This window comes from Lissotriton vulgaris, chromosome 7 (genome assembly GCF_964263255.1).
Source record: "Lissotriton vulgaris chromosome 7, aLisVul1.2, whole genome shotgun sequence".
Lineage (NCBI taxonomy): Eukaryota > Metazoa > Chordata > Amphibia > Caudata > Salamandridae > Lissotriton > Lissotriton vulgaris.
Window position 1 is genome coordinate 1,049,703,722 of NC_141695.1, and position 17,044 is coordinate 1,049,720,765.

Genomic DNA, 17,044 nt, shown 5'->3' on the forward strand with positions numbered 1-17,044 from the left:
TTATACACGGATGACATGCTGCTTTACTTGAATGGGGAGGAGTGAGATGTGCTGCAGATAGTTGAAGCACTAGGAGTCAACTCTCAGGGCAAAATGGAAAATCATGTGTATATGTTGACTAAGGAGACTGAAGATATGAGCAGACCATGTGTGATCCACCAGGACATTAAACAGGTGCCCGCCCCAAGAAAATACTGAGTGATCTGAAGATCTTGATCCAAGCATAGGCTACTGAAAGGAAATATCATGGCAGCATTCACTTCTCTTAGACAAGCTATTACCTTCTGGAATACACTCACAATCTGTCATGGACAATATTGCTTAATCAAAAATTATCACGCTGCCAAGGTTACTGTACTTCTTTGCTTCCTGGCTCATCCAGATACCTGGAACAGTGTTTCCTGAACTGTACAGCATGTTGGTAGGCTTACTGTGAGGGACAAAGAGACATAGGGTCGCATTGTCAAAGTTAAGACTTCCGGCAGGTGAGGAGGGTCTCTTTGCTCTCGACTTTGAATTCTGTTATCTGGTTGCCCAGCTGCGGTGGCTCGCTAGGTAGTAGGCAATTTCTTGGGGAGGACTGCTTGCCGGGTATCCTGGTACGACTCTGCAGACTCTTAATGCAATTATTGTTTGATCATTAAAAAAAAAAAAAAAAAAGGGGATGTTAAAAATGAGGGCATTCTGGATCGGACCGCTCTACTTGGTGTGGATTCATGCACTAGAGAGGACACATGCATGTCTACTGTATTCTAGGCATATACCCGTCTCCCCTTTAATGATCTGGACAGAGGTGGGAAGCTGAAAGGGGCTGAGAGAGATGGCCATGAAGGGCCTTACAGCACTGGACAGTTTATTTACAGGGGCGCTAGCCAAGGGTTCCAGGAATTCTGTGAGGAGTAAGAAATATGACTAGGACATTTTATGCTTCATGAGGCCCTCTTAGGGGCAATACAAACGTGGTGGAAGATGGGCATAAAAGACCTCGCCCCCTGACCACGAATACCCACAATACATTTTTACCCAAGCATATTTCACACTCCAGATTACCCCAGTACACTTCGGATGGTGTTGCATCCTAAATGGACTGACGATATAGACATGCAGATCACTGATGCAGAATGGGTTAACATCCGTAAGAGCTCTCCTAAAGTATCCAGGAATGCCAGATTTAAATTAATACAACATTACTACTTGCGCCAAGTGTACATCACAACCAAAATAATTAACCACTTGTTTTCCTGGACTTGGCCAGGCTGAACACATTGTAATGAAGAGGATTCTGATTTTTTATCATATGGCTTGATCCTGCCCTTCACTTAGAACATTTTGTTGAGGCACAAATCTTCACAATATCAATAAGGCTACTGGTGGACAGGTCTGCACCTCCCTCTTAGTGTACCCACTGGGGCACTTCTCAAGAAGCAAGGCTAACCTGGTAATGAGGAAATTCAGAGCATGGGCGCCAACACTGGCCAGACGCCAAATCACCAGAAGTTGTATGAACCCTAAAACTACAGAGCTAAAGGAAAGAACTAGAGACATGGATGGAATCTGAGGGGGTAGTGCTTAAGTGAGGAGAGAGAGAATCTGCGACACTCCTATTGTGGAGGCTTGGGATACGATCAGAGTTCTTCCCGGAAATATACATTATGGGTGACTGATTAGGACTTGGAATGAGGGGAGGATCCGCCATCAGGATGACCTGAAAAAAGTATGATTATGGGTTTCTCAGGCACCTGTGCCTCTCCCCAACTCACCTCCGCCCTGCCCGTCCTCACTCCACCCCCTAGAGAGCCAAAAGAATTAGTAGCAAACTGAAAAATAAGGTGTTAGCAATGCTACTGATTTAAATGAAACTTCGCTATTCTTATGTGTTCACTTCCGTGGTTATGGTTTAGTTACATTGCACTTGCAGGGTTAGTATTGGGACAGCACTGAATAATGGTACAATGGTCTAGATCATTGTATTTTAAGAGATATGGTTGCAATATAAAGGTCTATAATGCAACGTTGATATACCCCTTTGTATCCCTTTCCTTACTGTAGTATGTGTCAAGAGCCAATACTATAAATACTATATCATGTAAAGAGGAACTGCTGCCTTGCTGTTCCTTATAAGTTTAATAAAACAATAAAAGCAGATTAAAAAACAGACTAATTGTGGAAGCCTGGCTGTAAACCCCTATAGCTAACTATGTTATAGCCAAAATGTTAGTAAAATCAAAAGGTCTTGGCTAAAACTACACCTAAAATGCCATTCTGACTGTTGCAAAGATAGCTAGATAGATAGATAGATAGACCAATAGAGATAGATAGATAGACCAATAGAGATAGATAGATAGATAGACCAATAGAGATAGATAGATAGACCAATAGAGATAGATAGATAGACCAATAGAGATAGATAGACCAATAGAGATAGATAGACCAATAGAGATAGACAGACAGAGACAGAGACAGACCTACCGGTAGATTGACAGGTTAACCGGTAGATAAACAGGTCAGTAGACAGGTAGATAGAGAGGTAGTTAGGTAGACATGCCAGTAGCTAAACAGGCAGGTGGAAAGACAGACAGAAAAATGTGGCAGAAAAACAGATAAATAGGTAGACAGTCAGATAGATATGGTTACATAGCTAGGCAAATATAGAGAGATGGGGTTGATAAGATATATATATTTGCTTAGGTAGATAGAATAAACAGCACAGCTTACATTAGTAATATAAAAGTTACATATCTAAATAATCATGAGATACAAGAGCACTGAAAAACTATAAAGCCATACAAGGACATACAGACAGAATTGATTCACAAGTGCTATGGTAGACAACAAGAAAAATACATAACAGAATGACATACAGGAGTGCATGTGTAAATGCACTTCATCGTGTGCAAACCAAAAAGTGGATGACTTTATAAAGAAAATGTTCAAATGAACACAATCTGGTATGCTGTGAAACAGCAACAGTCAGATAAAGGACACTCCAAAATGAATTTACACCAGCATTAGCAAGAGGCAGAAACTGATAAAACTGGAATAAGCTGTGTGCTTACATCGGCTTTCGCACTTCCTGCTGTCACATTAGGCAGAAAACTAGGCTTCTCCGAGTGGCTTGTGAGCTACTGGTAGATCTCCAGCTACCTGTAAGTAGTTGTCCAGGGTGCAGTCCTGTTTACTACATTTAGAGTTTTTGCTTGGCTAAATTAATATATGTATACCAAAACTGAAAAGTGTGCATTCAAGATGAAAATGTGTGCACCAGACCTCATAAGCTTATGAGTGGAGAAAAATGGGCGAATTTCCAAAATACATTTAAAGCGTATATTTAAGAGATAAATCGAGTGCATTGGGGGAGACTTTTATTACTGTTTTCATTACCTTGGTGCCAGGGGCACTGCATATGTGTTACCCAGGTAAAGATATTCTAAATTGACAAAGCCTTTTTACTGTGCTTCTGGCAATCCTGCCTGATGCATTAAAGGGACCACTGCTGGCAATACTGAACTGAGGTGACCACTGCCAGTTATCTTGCATAGAGAGCCAACAATCTAATCTTGACTGATGTGGTCATTGTTCCAACCCTAAAAATATTAGTTACTCAGAATGATATTCACTGAGCATAAGTAGCTCTTATTACAGAAAAGGTTGGAGGCCCCTACTGGATTCTGACCATCAAACAGAACTATAATTCATAACGCTGTGCCAAGTTTTTTTTTTTATAATATTGGGAATTATGCACTTTATACAGTTTTTTGTATGGCCTCATTGCAAAGATTTAAATTAATTGTGCAATAAAAAGTATCTATCTACCTACCTACTTAAACAGTGACCAATAAAGTAAAAACAAAAACACTGGCACTGAAGGGAACGTCTCTCTCTCTCTCGCTCAACGCCAAACCCACAACTGAACTACATCAGCTCGTTAAAACGCTCATATCTATTGAGAGAAGCTGAAACACCATCTATGACCCTTCCAGGGCAATATCCAAGCGTTGTCATCAGTCTGCAGTCTCACACTCAAACCTCAATTTAACAACAAATTTACTAAAGATATATAAATCCCATAAACAGATAAAAAAGAAACTGCAGCTATTGAGGCTGCACCCAAGTAAAGTAGGTGGCACCAGTCCAAGATGTCGCATTAGGGGGAGGAATTAGCCTTAATTCCCTTCTGTTGAACTATTGAAAAAAAAAAAAAATCAGAAGATGGTGGCTTATAAAAGAAAAGCAAAAGTGGGGTAAATAGCCCTAATTCCCTCCAATTTAACTATCTATATCTATACTACTATTATAAAGGAAGAACTTTGAACCTTTGAGGCGGGTAAACTCGGGAACCACAGCGCCAATCCACACACCCGATACATCATTGTAATCGTCAGGGTGTGCAGATTGACATAGGCTATATACACGTAATAAATATACGTTATTTAAAAAATGTACCGAAAAAAAGTAGTCCCTTGGAAGAAGTGCCGGCCGCGACGTGCGTGCCCGACGTGAGGAGCGCGGGGAGGAGCGGCGTCCAGAAGTGCGAGGAGGACCGGCGGACATGGCGCGGGGAGGAGCAGTGAGGAGCGGCGGACAGGCAGTGAGGAGCGGCGGACAGGCAGTGAGGAGCGGCGGACAGGCAGTGAGGAGCGGCGGACAGGCAGTGAGCAGCGGCGGACAGGCAGTGAGCAGCGGCGGACAGGCAGTGAGCAGCGGCGGACAGGCAGTGAGCAGCGGCGGACAGGCGGTGAGGTGCAGTGGACAGGCGGGGAGGAGCGGTGAGCGGCGGATGAAGTACGTTATTTATTTATTTATTTAGGAGTGGTGAGCGGCGGAAAAATAAAGCAAAAATGAAAATCGTGAGCAAGAGGAAGCAAACGGAGCATTACAAAAGTGAGCCAAACAGTGCATTACAGGAGGAAAAAGTTACGTGTGCAGGTTACAAAAGCGTACATCGTGAGCAAGAGGAAGCAAACGGAGCATTACAAAAGTGAGCCAAACAGTGCATTACATGAGGAAAAAGTTACGTGTGCAGGTTACAGAAGCGTACATCGTGAGCAAGAGGAAGCAAACGGAACATTACAAAAGTGAGCCAAACGGTGCATTACAGGAGGAAAAAGTTACATGTGCAGGTTACAAAAGCGTAGAAAGTAAACAGAGGTATAGGAGGAAAAAGTGACGTGTGCAGATAGCAAGAGGAAGCAAACGGAGCATTAAAAAAGTGAGCCAAACTGTGCATTACAGGAGGAAAAAGTTGTGTGCAGGTGACAAAAGCGTACAAAGTAAACAGAGGTATAATACTGCAATATATGGAGGAAGGCTGGGGGGGATCCACTGAAAGTCGGGGCGGGCGGGGACCCTGAAGCCTAATTGCTCCCGGACAACGTCGGGACGGGCGGCTAGTTTAAAGTATCAGAAAACGGTGGCTTATAAAAGAAAAGCAAGAGTAAAAACATGGCATTTTTTGCGACATGAGCCATTTGGCAACCAGCAACTCTACTCAACGGTAAAGCACATCCGTCAACTCATTTGGTGGGTGTCACCCTATTTTATATTATATTCGCCCTCCTAAATCTCACAATCCCGCTAAACACTACAATTAGGTCGCGGGTTTTACAAACCTTCGTCGCCCTGATAAATTCGTTTTTCTTTCTGACAACTTTCGGAGATGCCTCATACGCAAGCCAAAACGTTGACACGCGTTGCACAGGTGTAGGCTAGGTTGGAAGACTCACTCTGGTAAGCGAAACTCGGGTCGCCTAGGATGGACCGACGTATCGGTTTTGAAAGCATTCGGTTTCTATGGCAATCGTACCACTCCCAGGGCATCCCGACTCATGAGATGACACTGCCTGCTGCTATTCACAAGGGTGCCGCTGGAGTCCTGCTCTGCTCGGCTGTGGATGCCAGACGTGCCACTGAGGCTAGGCAGCTGGAGTGGGCCGGGCACTCCAGCACTTCTGTATTCAGCCCTCTGACTAGTACGTGGCGTAAGTCAGAGCTCTAGCACTAGTAAAATCACAAATGTCAGATCTCGGTGTGTCGTTCTCGGAATCAGAGCTGCAGGACCGGGCTTCGATTAGACCATAGGGAGGAACAAACTGTCACCGAGGGAGGGGCGGGGTGGGGATGATTTTAGGCGTGCGCGTTGATATGACAGCCTCTTAAATAGTGTTCGCATCGTAGTGGGCGTAACCCAAATGAGTCCTAGTTGTGCTGTGAAGAATCGTTCTGTCATTTCGGGATACAGCCTGGCAATATCTCAATGTAAGGGTTATGGTTGTGTAGAAAACATTAAAGTAAGACATTTAGTAAAATAAAAGTGTTCGGCTTTGTGACTTAAAAATACATTTCTAACCATTGAAAGCTTACTTTGTAATGCCCTTCGTTGTTTTTGCAAACTATTGTTATCACAATATCTATCAATTGTAAGTGTTGACGCATTGGACTAAATGTGACAAAAAAGTAATACAGTACTTCTTTTGATTGAGTAGAATTAGAACCTTTTAAAGATGTCCGCCAGATTGTTTAATTGAAGACAACATAGTGGATCGTTGTTTATGCCTAGTAGGCTCCTCGCGGAGTCCTTCTTCTATGTTCGTGTTCCTGTGCGTCTGTTTCCAGTCCGACTAGGGAGAGAAGCGCACAGGAAATGCCACGTGTACCTTGTGCGCATGTGCGGAGGGCAGGCCTGCGCCTGGCTGCTGCCGCTGGGGGCTGAGCCTTGGACTTTCCCGTCAGTGCACTGGAACAGGATCAGGCCGAGGCAGGAGTCGGACAATGTCCAGGAGCTAAGGCAGCGGGGTCGCCCACTGCTGCCTTCTAACACCCCGAGTCAATATGTCCAACGCAGAGAGGAGCGGCTACACCAGCCAGAACGGGGGCACTGGACCGGCCTACAGTAACGGTGAGTGTTCAGGGAGTGGTCGGATAGGACTGGGTGTTAAGGAAGAACCTAAGGTATCGAGGCCAGGCATGGAAAGGGATGTGGGAGTTTGGTGAAGACTGGCGTCGGCCTTGTGTGCTCTGAGCCAGGGAGTTTGGGCAGGGCGAGGCACTTAAAGACACCTGCGGGGGGGGGGAGTGAGGTTGGGAAACCAGGGTGCTGAAAAAGAGGTTAATAACGACATGGGTCCTGGTGTTCGGTTGGGACCTAAAACGGTGGCTTGATCAGAAATACATGTCTTTTTTAGAGTATCACCTTGGTGGGTGAAGATGACATGGGGTGTTTACGAGGGTTTAACACTTTTAACACTGGGTTAATGTATGGGTTCATACTTCATAAAGACAGGACTCTGATTTGTTCGCGTGGATAGGGCATTAGGTGACTGTTTTAAGGAATGAACATTAGTCGGCCTAGGAAACCCAGGTTACTCACTAGGTTGAGACTAAAATGTCACTAGGGAGGACGGAGTTGTGGAAGATAGGGGGTGGCATAATTAAGAGATGTGGACAAGGCCAGGTGTGTGGACGGATGGGTCTTAGTGCTGAGTGACGATGGCATGTGATAGGTGTTATTTCTCAGGTAGTACGGGAGTAGGACTCACGAATGACTCAGAAAAGTTTTAGGAATATTGCCTGAGTAGTCAAGGGTATGTCTTTTGTGCCTTATTATGGTGTATTGGAAGTTGGGTCACTAATTATATCTTGAGGAGTGTCTCTATAAACAGATATGATATGGGTGGGAGCTCTTGGGGAGAATTCGTGGTAGTTGGGCTCTGTGTTAGAATCATTTGGCTAGCGGTAGGGGGCGTCGACTGTTTTGCGGGGGGAGGGTTGGATCAATGCAAGCTCTTTCATCATATTTTGGGGATAGATGAATAGGTAGCACCGACCCACTAAGGTATCCCTGAACCCTAGGTAATAGAGCTGTGTGTCGTTATACAGTGTTATAGAAAAAGTAGACCTTGTAACGTGAAATCCTTTCCTCTCAACAGCTGTCTCTAACGTAGTTCCTGTAGAGCAGTACCTGTTCCTGATTTCCAATATTTAAATATGATATATTTACTGAAGGAAACTGTGATGTGGTTAATCTGAAAGCCTGTCACTGAACCTTCTTTCGTTGGGACGTACCTCTTGTAAAAGGATCAGTCACTAGTACTGAGTTGATGTGATTTTAGTTTTCAGTGCGTCACTGTACTGGCCTTTTAAATGACGTTTTTCTACCATTAATAAGGCCACTTAGCGCTGGAGGCTGTCTGGAGGATGTATTTTGCATATTTGTACAGTTACTCGCGCTTCTTTATGGAAGGTTGCAATTTCTCTACTGTTGAGTATTTCTTATCACGTAGTGTTCAAGGTAGAATGTGTATGAACATTTATTATGCACCTATTCCCTTTCTCTATTCTTCTCCTTTTTATAACCACGCCAGAAAGTCTGAGATTTAAAATTGACCTGTTAGAAAATTTTTAATATATTGTTTTCAACATTGATTTGTCATTTTCATGCCGAATTACTACTGCCAGCGGTGTACATACTTCTGCCAGTTTGTGCAGTTGCTATGAATGAACCAACGTAATTGGCAGTGCATGTGCTAGATGGTGTGTAAGCACAGCATTGGTGGACGTGGTTGCCGGTGTGATGTAGCTGTTTGTAGGATCATGCATAACAGACCATTGGATGTAAGTGGGCTGCAGAGCATGAATGTCCCATTTCGTGACCATACACACAGCTCATGTACGATTTCCATCTAGTCTGGCAATTTCTATACCTAATTTAAAGGCTTTGAGGGTGCCGGCCGGGTCCTGCCTGTTCTCAACACCGGCAGTTCTTAAAAGCAGGTGCTGAGAAGGGTCCCTTTCGGTCTCTCCATTTTTGCCCTCACCCTCAGGGTGAAAGTAAAACCTCAATTCTGCAGCGGTACCACTGCTCAAAGTTTTTGATGTAACTTCAGGGATCAGTCTTAGTTCTTTCACAGTCTAATCATTTCAAAACTGAAGCATTTTCAATATTATATACAGCACAGCCATAGTTGCTGCTTATTTCTCTTATGCAACTAACAGCCATTGACAAAGCCAATAGACCTGGCTTGTATGTATAATGTTGCTTATTTCCGGTTCAGGGAGGACCTGGCTTGGCAGTTCGGGCTGGACTGTTCGCAAGACTGATTTGCATATGGCCAGGTCTGAGATGAATATAACCCAGATCTATTGACTGGGGGAGCTTATTTTGATTTGTTCTACATTCCGTCGATCAGTTGTGTGTCTTTTGCTTTCTCGTCCTTAATGTTACTGTGTCATATATCTGGATGCAATGACAGAAACAGCGAAATACCAGTTGGGCGGCACTCTATGCTAAGCACTGATTTTTAGCTTGTGGGTTTTTAAGGCATGCCCTTAATAACATCAGCCACGCCCCTTTGAGAGACCCCCCCCCCCCACTTGCTTCCCCCAGTATTTTAATCCCATTTAAAGCTCTGCCTACTGTTACACTGTCAATCCTTGGTGAACCCCTTTGGCCAATTCATCTGTTGCACTATTTTAGCTCTTAGTCGTCCTGTTTTTTAGTGCTCTGATGAGGAAATAGAAGAGTTGCTATGGCCACTCTCAATGTGCTCGTTACACAAGGTCTATTGCTATTGTATAGGGACGAAATTAAGGACGTACAACGTAACACTGGAAATTCCTAGAAATGCGTTGGAGGTCACTTAAGGTAATTGAGCACTGAAAGTTGAGTGATCCACATACATTAAGTGGCCAGCTTATGCTGGAAAACCTGTTGGCTGTTTCAACATAAAGAGGAGTGAGGCTTGGGATAATGATGTCCCAAGATTAATGTACGTGATTGGCTTCTGTTTTGGTGCAGAAACTAATTTGAAATTGTGTTGTTAGTGGCAAATTTTGAGAGCAGTACCTCCATGGTACGAAGGCGAATGATCAGTTAATTGTGATGTTATTGAACATAGCTTTTTCTCTTCGTGCTTTGCCTCACTGTGTCCATTCTGACATTGACTCTGCAACTTCCTTATTTTTTTACCTGTTATTTTCATAGTTCGCTCCCCTCTACAGTCATGGTGTTCACCATACTCTTTGAATTGGGTCTAATCTGTGAATTCCAGCACTTTGGGCCACTCTTTTATTTACCATACAGCCACTTTACTTCTTTTTCAAACTATCCAGTTCCCAAAGTCAGTGTCTTTACTTTTTGAATGAGCAATTTGGGTGCTTTAGTTGCCATATTGTCTTAGTACCAGACAAGCTGAGAAGTAAAGTGGCCATACAGGTTATATGTAAGTATGAATTATGGTTTATAGCTGAGCGTTTACACTTAATTGCAGTATATTCCGTAGCAAGTGTGCTTGAATTAAACCTGCGTGTTTTGATGAGTATCCAGATACGTGGATAACTGGGGAGTCTCAATGGGGACAGTTGTGATTCAGGATAACGGTATGCCTTTCTACAATAGGGGGTGATTGTACTGTTTATTTTTGCCCAAGGTAAGGTTCGTATTAAGGGAGTAATTAAGGTTAGCAATAATATTCTGCAAAGTCTTGACCCTATACTTTATTAATTTTGTTTTTTTGTATAGTGAAAATGCAACTATAAATAGTCTAAGTCAGTTGTTCCCAACCTTTTGACTCCTGAGGACTCCCGCTGAGTCCCTACTGGAAGCCGGGGACCCACCCCCACCCCCACCCCCTCCCCCTAGTAAAAAATACACAAACAAGTACACACCAGACAAATACTTGAATTACTAACAATTTTAATATTATATATTGGAAAAAATATGCAAAAACCGAAAAACAATTTATGGAAGGTTGGCGCTGCATCTCAGCGACTAACTTTTCAATATTTGGTTTTATTTCGTGGTACGAGGCTCCTGCTGCTACCAGGACCTAAAGCATCTCTCTCCAGCAAGTACATTAATCACCAGTTATCTTGACACCTTCATTGTTGCCTGAAAACTGCTGGTTATGCAAGCAACTTTGCAATGTTTTTAATAATGCTGCCTTCGGACCCCCTGGGAACGTGTCATGGATCCCTGGTGACCCTCGGACCACAGTTTGGAACCTGCTGGCATAGATTATAAAGAAAATAAACGCACCAGCATCATAAAGATATTTATATAGGACTCTATCACTTGTACTAATCAACCCATGCAAAGCTTCACAAAATTGTCCATATATTGTTATATAGTTGTCATACTGACTTGGCACAAAATCAAGCAGCAAAGCACTGCAGCAGTAATCCTAATGAGAAGTAGGTTGTAACAATTTGAGTTCGCGAAAAGGAACGGAACGTGAGCAGCTTTGAAGTTCAAGATATCCAGCCTCTAGCACACCATCACACATTTTCTAAATCCGGGATGATTATTAAACTTTAGCCGGAGGCCGCCATATTGACAAGTCATCCATACATGTATATGAAGCACAGTCCTAAATAAATTATGCCAAACCATCAACACTCCCCAGCATAATAATGCATCTTGAATAAGAAGAGTAAATGCTTTCTTGAGGTAAATTAAAATATAAGAAAGGGGATTTAGGCAACACTTCTTGAAGAGGGAGCTGTCACATGCCATGCTGTTATTTGCCACTTCAAAAAAATGCATAACGGGAAACAATTAAAAGGTGATATGATAAGATGACCTATCATCCGCTCTCATAAACGCAAGGGCAAAATCCCAAACTTGTATTCTGATAGTGAGAAACATCTGTCTAACTGTAGACTCTCAAAAAGAGAAGATCGGATTATAAATACCCAATCATTAGCTCACCTGTACTTGTATTGGAATTCCTAAACACTTATGATGAGAAAAAACCACCCTATTCAACGCGCACTTACTCACGCGAGCCAATCACTGCTCAGTTATGTTACACCATCAGCACTCCGAAGCATAGTGCAAAATTGATAAGTAAAACGATGGCCATGTTGAAGTGGTTAAAATGGAAAAAAGTGGTATTGGAAACACACATCCAAAATGCATAGCTAGCAGTTCTATATGTGTGACCCTCCACCAAAGCAGTCAAATGTTCTTTCCCGTTTCTTAGTATTGAGATATATATATATATATATATATATATATATATATATATATATATATATATATATTTTCTTATTTTCGAGCATATTCACAAACCAATGAAGGCAATACAGTCACATACATACCTCCTGTCATTATCCACATAGAGCGATTAATTGTAAACAATGTCGCATTAATTTACTTAACACAACTCTTAAGGCACACAGTTATACCGTAGATAGGAAATAGTGCACAATAAACATCGCAAGACAGTGACATACCAAGTCGTATTTTAGTATTCTTGACCACCTAAAATAATGAGGGGCAAGTGAGCAGTGTTAAAGTGAAGTACTACACTATTAGCTTCTATATACAAAGTCCAACATTCATGGCTATTATTAAAATAAATAAACACATGCCAATAGGAAATGTCTTCCTAAGTAACACTGCCTCTACATGTTGCATCGTTAACCACCACTCCCATGTAGTATCCTTGGAATTTCTATATTGACACGATGCAAAACTGTATTTAAAATAGATTATATTAAATAAATGTATTCAAACAACAATCAGGCATGCATAGTACAATGCTCCACATCTCAACTGTATAACTGTTCCCTAGCCATGTCTTTTACGTTTCATTATTGCATTGCACTGAATTAAATGTTACAGATTTAAAATTCTAAAACATCTAATCAAAACAAATGAAAGGTGTGACATCCTATAGGAGAAGCACAAATCAGTAATGTTCCCTATATAGACACTGACGTTTTGTTCTAACTGATACATAGTCAAAATACATCAGTCAAGTCCCCAGGGGGTATGAAATTCAATAAAATATCTCCTTGTCCATGGGACAGGATGCTCCACAAGTCTACTAGCCCTTAAAAAAAATATATATTTTCTCTTTTGATGCCTCGTAGTGCAGTGACCAATTATGGCAGCAGTCTCATTATATGAAAGCTCTGATTTTGGCCTTTCTTATTATGCCAGGGCTCATAGTATAGTAGGGTTTGAATTCTAACAATTTCCTTATTTTGCCACCTTTCCAAAGATATACATGCATGGGCTGGAGGCAGAGTTAAGCAATAGTTCCAGTGTTGGAATGCCCTTTTGAGTCTGTGCAGACCTACTAAATTACATCTTTTAGGTTTTTTTTCCCAGCTCTTCTATTCATGCTGAGAATGTTGGAAATTCACCCATGACAGTGGCTGAAGTAAAACTTCTTCCAGGGTTTGGGAAAAGTGGTTGTAGGGAAAGTGAACTTGTAAACTCAGTTGATTTTTACATGAGCACATCTACACCTACATATTTGCTCGTGCTAAAAAGCATTCCACACACATTTTCTAGGGGGTACAATTTCCTGGCCTGCTTCTGTAAATTCTTTTGAATTCCCGAAAACCGTAAATCTGCACTAATGCAAGGATATATACCAGTGACTTTCTTTAAGAATTGGGCCCCTAATTATTTCTGGAGTTAAACAAAACATTTTCGTCTCTATTAAAATATTCTCCATCTCTCCATCCATCCACTGGCTTCTGCTCTGTCACAAGGAGCATATCGGGGCACAAAATAGTTTTGTTCATTGTCAGGGACTACTGTGACAGTGTGTGCTTTTTGAGACCAAAAAATACTATTGTTTTTTGCCAATTTTAGTTATAATAGTGAGGGCCTGGAAGCACCCATAAAGTTTCACAAAAACCTCTCTAAACAGTACGTGTACTGACAAAACCAAAAGACTGACCATCAATATCAAACAAATTGGCTTTGCCAATGCTTGTTTATTTCATGTTTCCCATTATCTTGTTGAAACTAGTTGTACCAATTTTCCATTCTTTTCTATTTTTTGTTTGGCCACCATAAAACCTAATGCCACACAGAGGCGGTCCTTGCTATTCAAATCCGTAGCCTCCCATATATTCAAAAGGCATCATTTTGCTGATCTAGTCATGTCTGCACCACACACATTCATGGCACAAGATGTCACCGTCTCCCAGTAATCTTAGTCAGACAATCCCACAAAATAGTGCACCTTAATGTCTACTCCCCTTGGGGCACATCTTCGACTCAGCCTTGCCCATCTTAACAAGTGACATGCATGCAAAATATATTCTATGTAAGACCTTGCGTTGTATTAGTGTAAAATGGGCATGTATGGCCACCTCCTTAGGGGATTCCATTACCGCTTGCCATTCGTCATCCTCCAAATGTCCCACATCCTCCTCCCACCTTTTTTTGAAGACATTACAGAAGGTCAGGTGAGATATTTAAGATTTTGCGATAAGTTAGGGAGATCCCCTTCTCCATATAGTCATCAAGTAATATGTCTTCCAATGGGAAGGACTCGGTAAGCTCCTCTCCGTAGTGCCCTCCGTAGTGCATGACTGGTCTGGAGGTAGCGGTATGTGTGTGTGTTTTAGTTGATAATCTCTCTATAGATCCGCAAAGGCCATCACTCGAGAGAGGCCTATTAGGTCCCACCTATTGAAGCCCTGTTGCCTTGCTGGCACGGTGTCCCACTGCGGGATCGCCGGAGTGATCTTACCCTGCCACCCAAATGCCGCCAGTGTGGCATGCCATATTTGTATCGTAACTGAGGCCAGGTTGGAAATGATTTGTAACCACTCCCAGCATAAAGTGATCCGAGGTAACCTCTTGATTACTTGTTACGTCGCTCTATTCTATATGCGGGCTCATCAGGGGTAAGTGAACCTAATAAGTGACTGCCGTGAGCTCGGCTGCCAAGTGTTATCTTAGAAGGGCCCAGAGTGCTATTCTGAAATCATACCAACCTCTGGTCCGTTTTGGGAGGGATATTCTGGGGATACCTCCGCCCTAGGGGCGTGTACACTCAACGACATTCACTGCATGAAAGTATAAAGGCGATAATACATATGAAGTGTTGTGCAGAATATAAAAAAAAAAGTGGGGCAGGGCCGTCATTATAAAGAGTGGTGCCTTACCCAACAGGGACATCGGCAGGGCCCTTCAGTCTTGGACAACACTACGCAGATGTGCAAGTGGGTGCTCAAGATTACGTTTATGAAAGATGTCAGGATCGCTGCACCAGTTATGCATGTACAAGATGCTGCACATGAATACCTTAGCAAAGGCACACAATCAGCCCTGCAGCTGCGTACTATTAACACAATAAATGCAGAGTCTCAAACACGAAGTGTGCTTTCAGAATCCTGAGTTTTTAAACAACCAAACGGCTGAGGACCTTTTTCTTGTTGAATTTTTATGGCGCCTAAGAGTAGTCTAATATGACCCTTGGATATGTTTTAATATTGTTGTATAAGATGTTAGTAGTGTACTTTTTATGGGTTTTATTAACCAAATAAAGTGAATATGACTGACAGAGAATCCGGAGTTTGCGCTTCTCTAGACAAAAAAAACTCTAAAAACATAGTCTGCTAGCATGAATGACATAGTATTCCTACACCTTGTAATCCCCATTGTTTTATGTAACATTTCCTGTACACTGATCCTACACGGGTATGGGAAGCACTATAAAATAAATTAAATATATATGCGAGATGGTCTGTGGAGAGATGGGGGGCACTCTTGGAGAGTCAGTGGGAGAACTTGTGCAAAAGAGAGCTATGAGAGTAGGGCACCAAAAAAAGAGAATGTTTCACCGGGTGCCACCCGCTTAAGCTGGTCATGTGCAGCTGTGTCAACCGCTCAAAGTAGAATTTTGTGAAAAGATGGAAACTTCTTGCTGTAGACTGCAGCGTTCATCTTCATTTGGCAACTTCAACTATTGTCAGATGCTGCAGAAAACAGTGCTTAATTTCTATAACAATAAGTGCCGGGGCTCAAAGCTTAGCTCAGAAGATGTGCATTGTTTTCTGTCTGTGGCCCTGGATGAAAGTTTGTCGAGGAAAAATATGTAACTGTCCCCAGAAATTAGTGCTGCTGGGCGTGGGATCACTGGATTCACTTGAATCACTAACAGGGAGCAGAAATACACTCAAATTCAGAGATTCCCTCAAATTTTAGCGCCTGTTGTCCACCTGCGGGCGTGCCACTGAGCCAGTAGAATTAAGCAAGTGGGGACTACGACCGCTGGTTACCGAAGCGCTGCGTCTGAGAACTAGGACAGTTGTCTTTATTCTCTGCATGTGTACTGCAATATTCAATTCAGAACTCTGCTTGTGACACCACCACTAGGAGGGAAGATGTTTAAACGCATACTGTGACTTTACAGTGTCACTGCTGGTGCTGTAGTCAGTTGTGCCATTGAACGTCACTTACGTGTGCAGCCAGACTGACATTTTAAAGTTATTTAGCAGCTGAGTGAGCTCTCTGGCTGCAGCACGACTCGCTACTCGGCGCTTCCTGATAAAAAGCAAAGTCTAGACCCGTGGTACTCAAAGTACGGCCTGCGAGCCGCCAGCGGCGCAGCAGGCTTTTATTGGCGGTCCGCGGCCAGAGGTGTGGCCTGCTGATCTCTCATCCCACGGCTTCCCAAGAAGGAGCGCTTTACAGCTTGCCTATGCCACGAACTCCGATAAGCTTCTGTGGTGTGTATTAACTTAGTACCTGTAGCTGCATGTGAAAGCCTGTGTTAATTAACTGCTGAGACCACACCACTGCTGCCTGTCTGTCTTGTGGCATGTAGTTCCTTTAGTGATCGTCAGTAGACTACGTGATTTTTCCAGGATGGCACCTACCCGATTGTGGTTATCCAGCAAACTGCGCCACTCACCGAGACCTTTCCTTTTGGTAGTTTATTCCGCCGAAGTAAAAGTATCATGAGCGCCAGCATGATGATCACCACTAATACTGTACATACAGTGCTTTTCTATCTTCTACACCCGAAGGCAGACTGTGGAGACACTAGCGCCTATTTAGTCGGTCGGCTCCACACTGGGACTATTCAAGGTAGGATTACAAGGCATTAAAAAACAATACCAGCTATAAACATTTGTTTGTGTCCACCTAACATTTTGATGTTGCCGAATAAACACGGGAGGACGCCATTGCTTAAACAGTCTGGTCATTAAGAAAGGCGCCTTCAGACAGACGAGTGTGCAGAACCACCACTCAACAACAAGCATTAGAAATGCAATAGGTCTCGCAGCATTA

The 17,044-nt window shown here is 42.8% G+C and overlaps 1 protein-coding gene across 2 annotated transcripts in view; it reads left to right on the forward strand.

Moving 5' to 3' along the window:
- Positions 1 to 6,635: 6,635 nt before the first annotated feature.
- The window catches only part of SEC24A (SEC24 homolog A, COPII component), a 590,503-nt gene continuing 580,094 nt past the window's right edge, over positions 6,636 to 17,044 (forward strand). Inside the window, exon 1 of one of the 2 annotated variants that reach the window (XM_086931494.1) lies at positions 6,636 to 6,895. In XM_086931494.1, coding sequence (XP_086787620.1) covers positions 6,829 to 6,895 — 67 coding nt within the window. In that variant the 5' untranslated portion in view covers positions 6,636 to 6,828. The remainder of the gene's footprint in view (positions 6,896 to 17,044) is intronic. The other variant, XR_015297552.1, reaches the window with a different exon arrangement.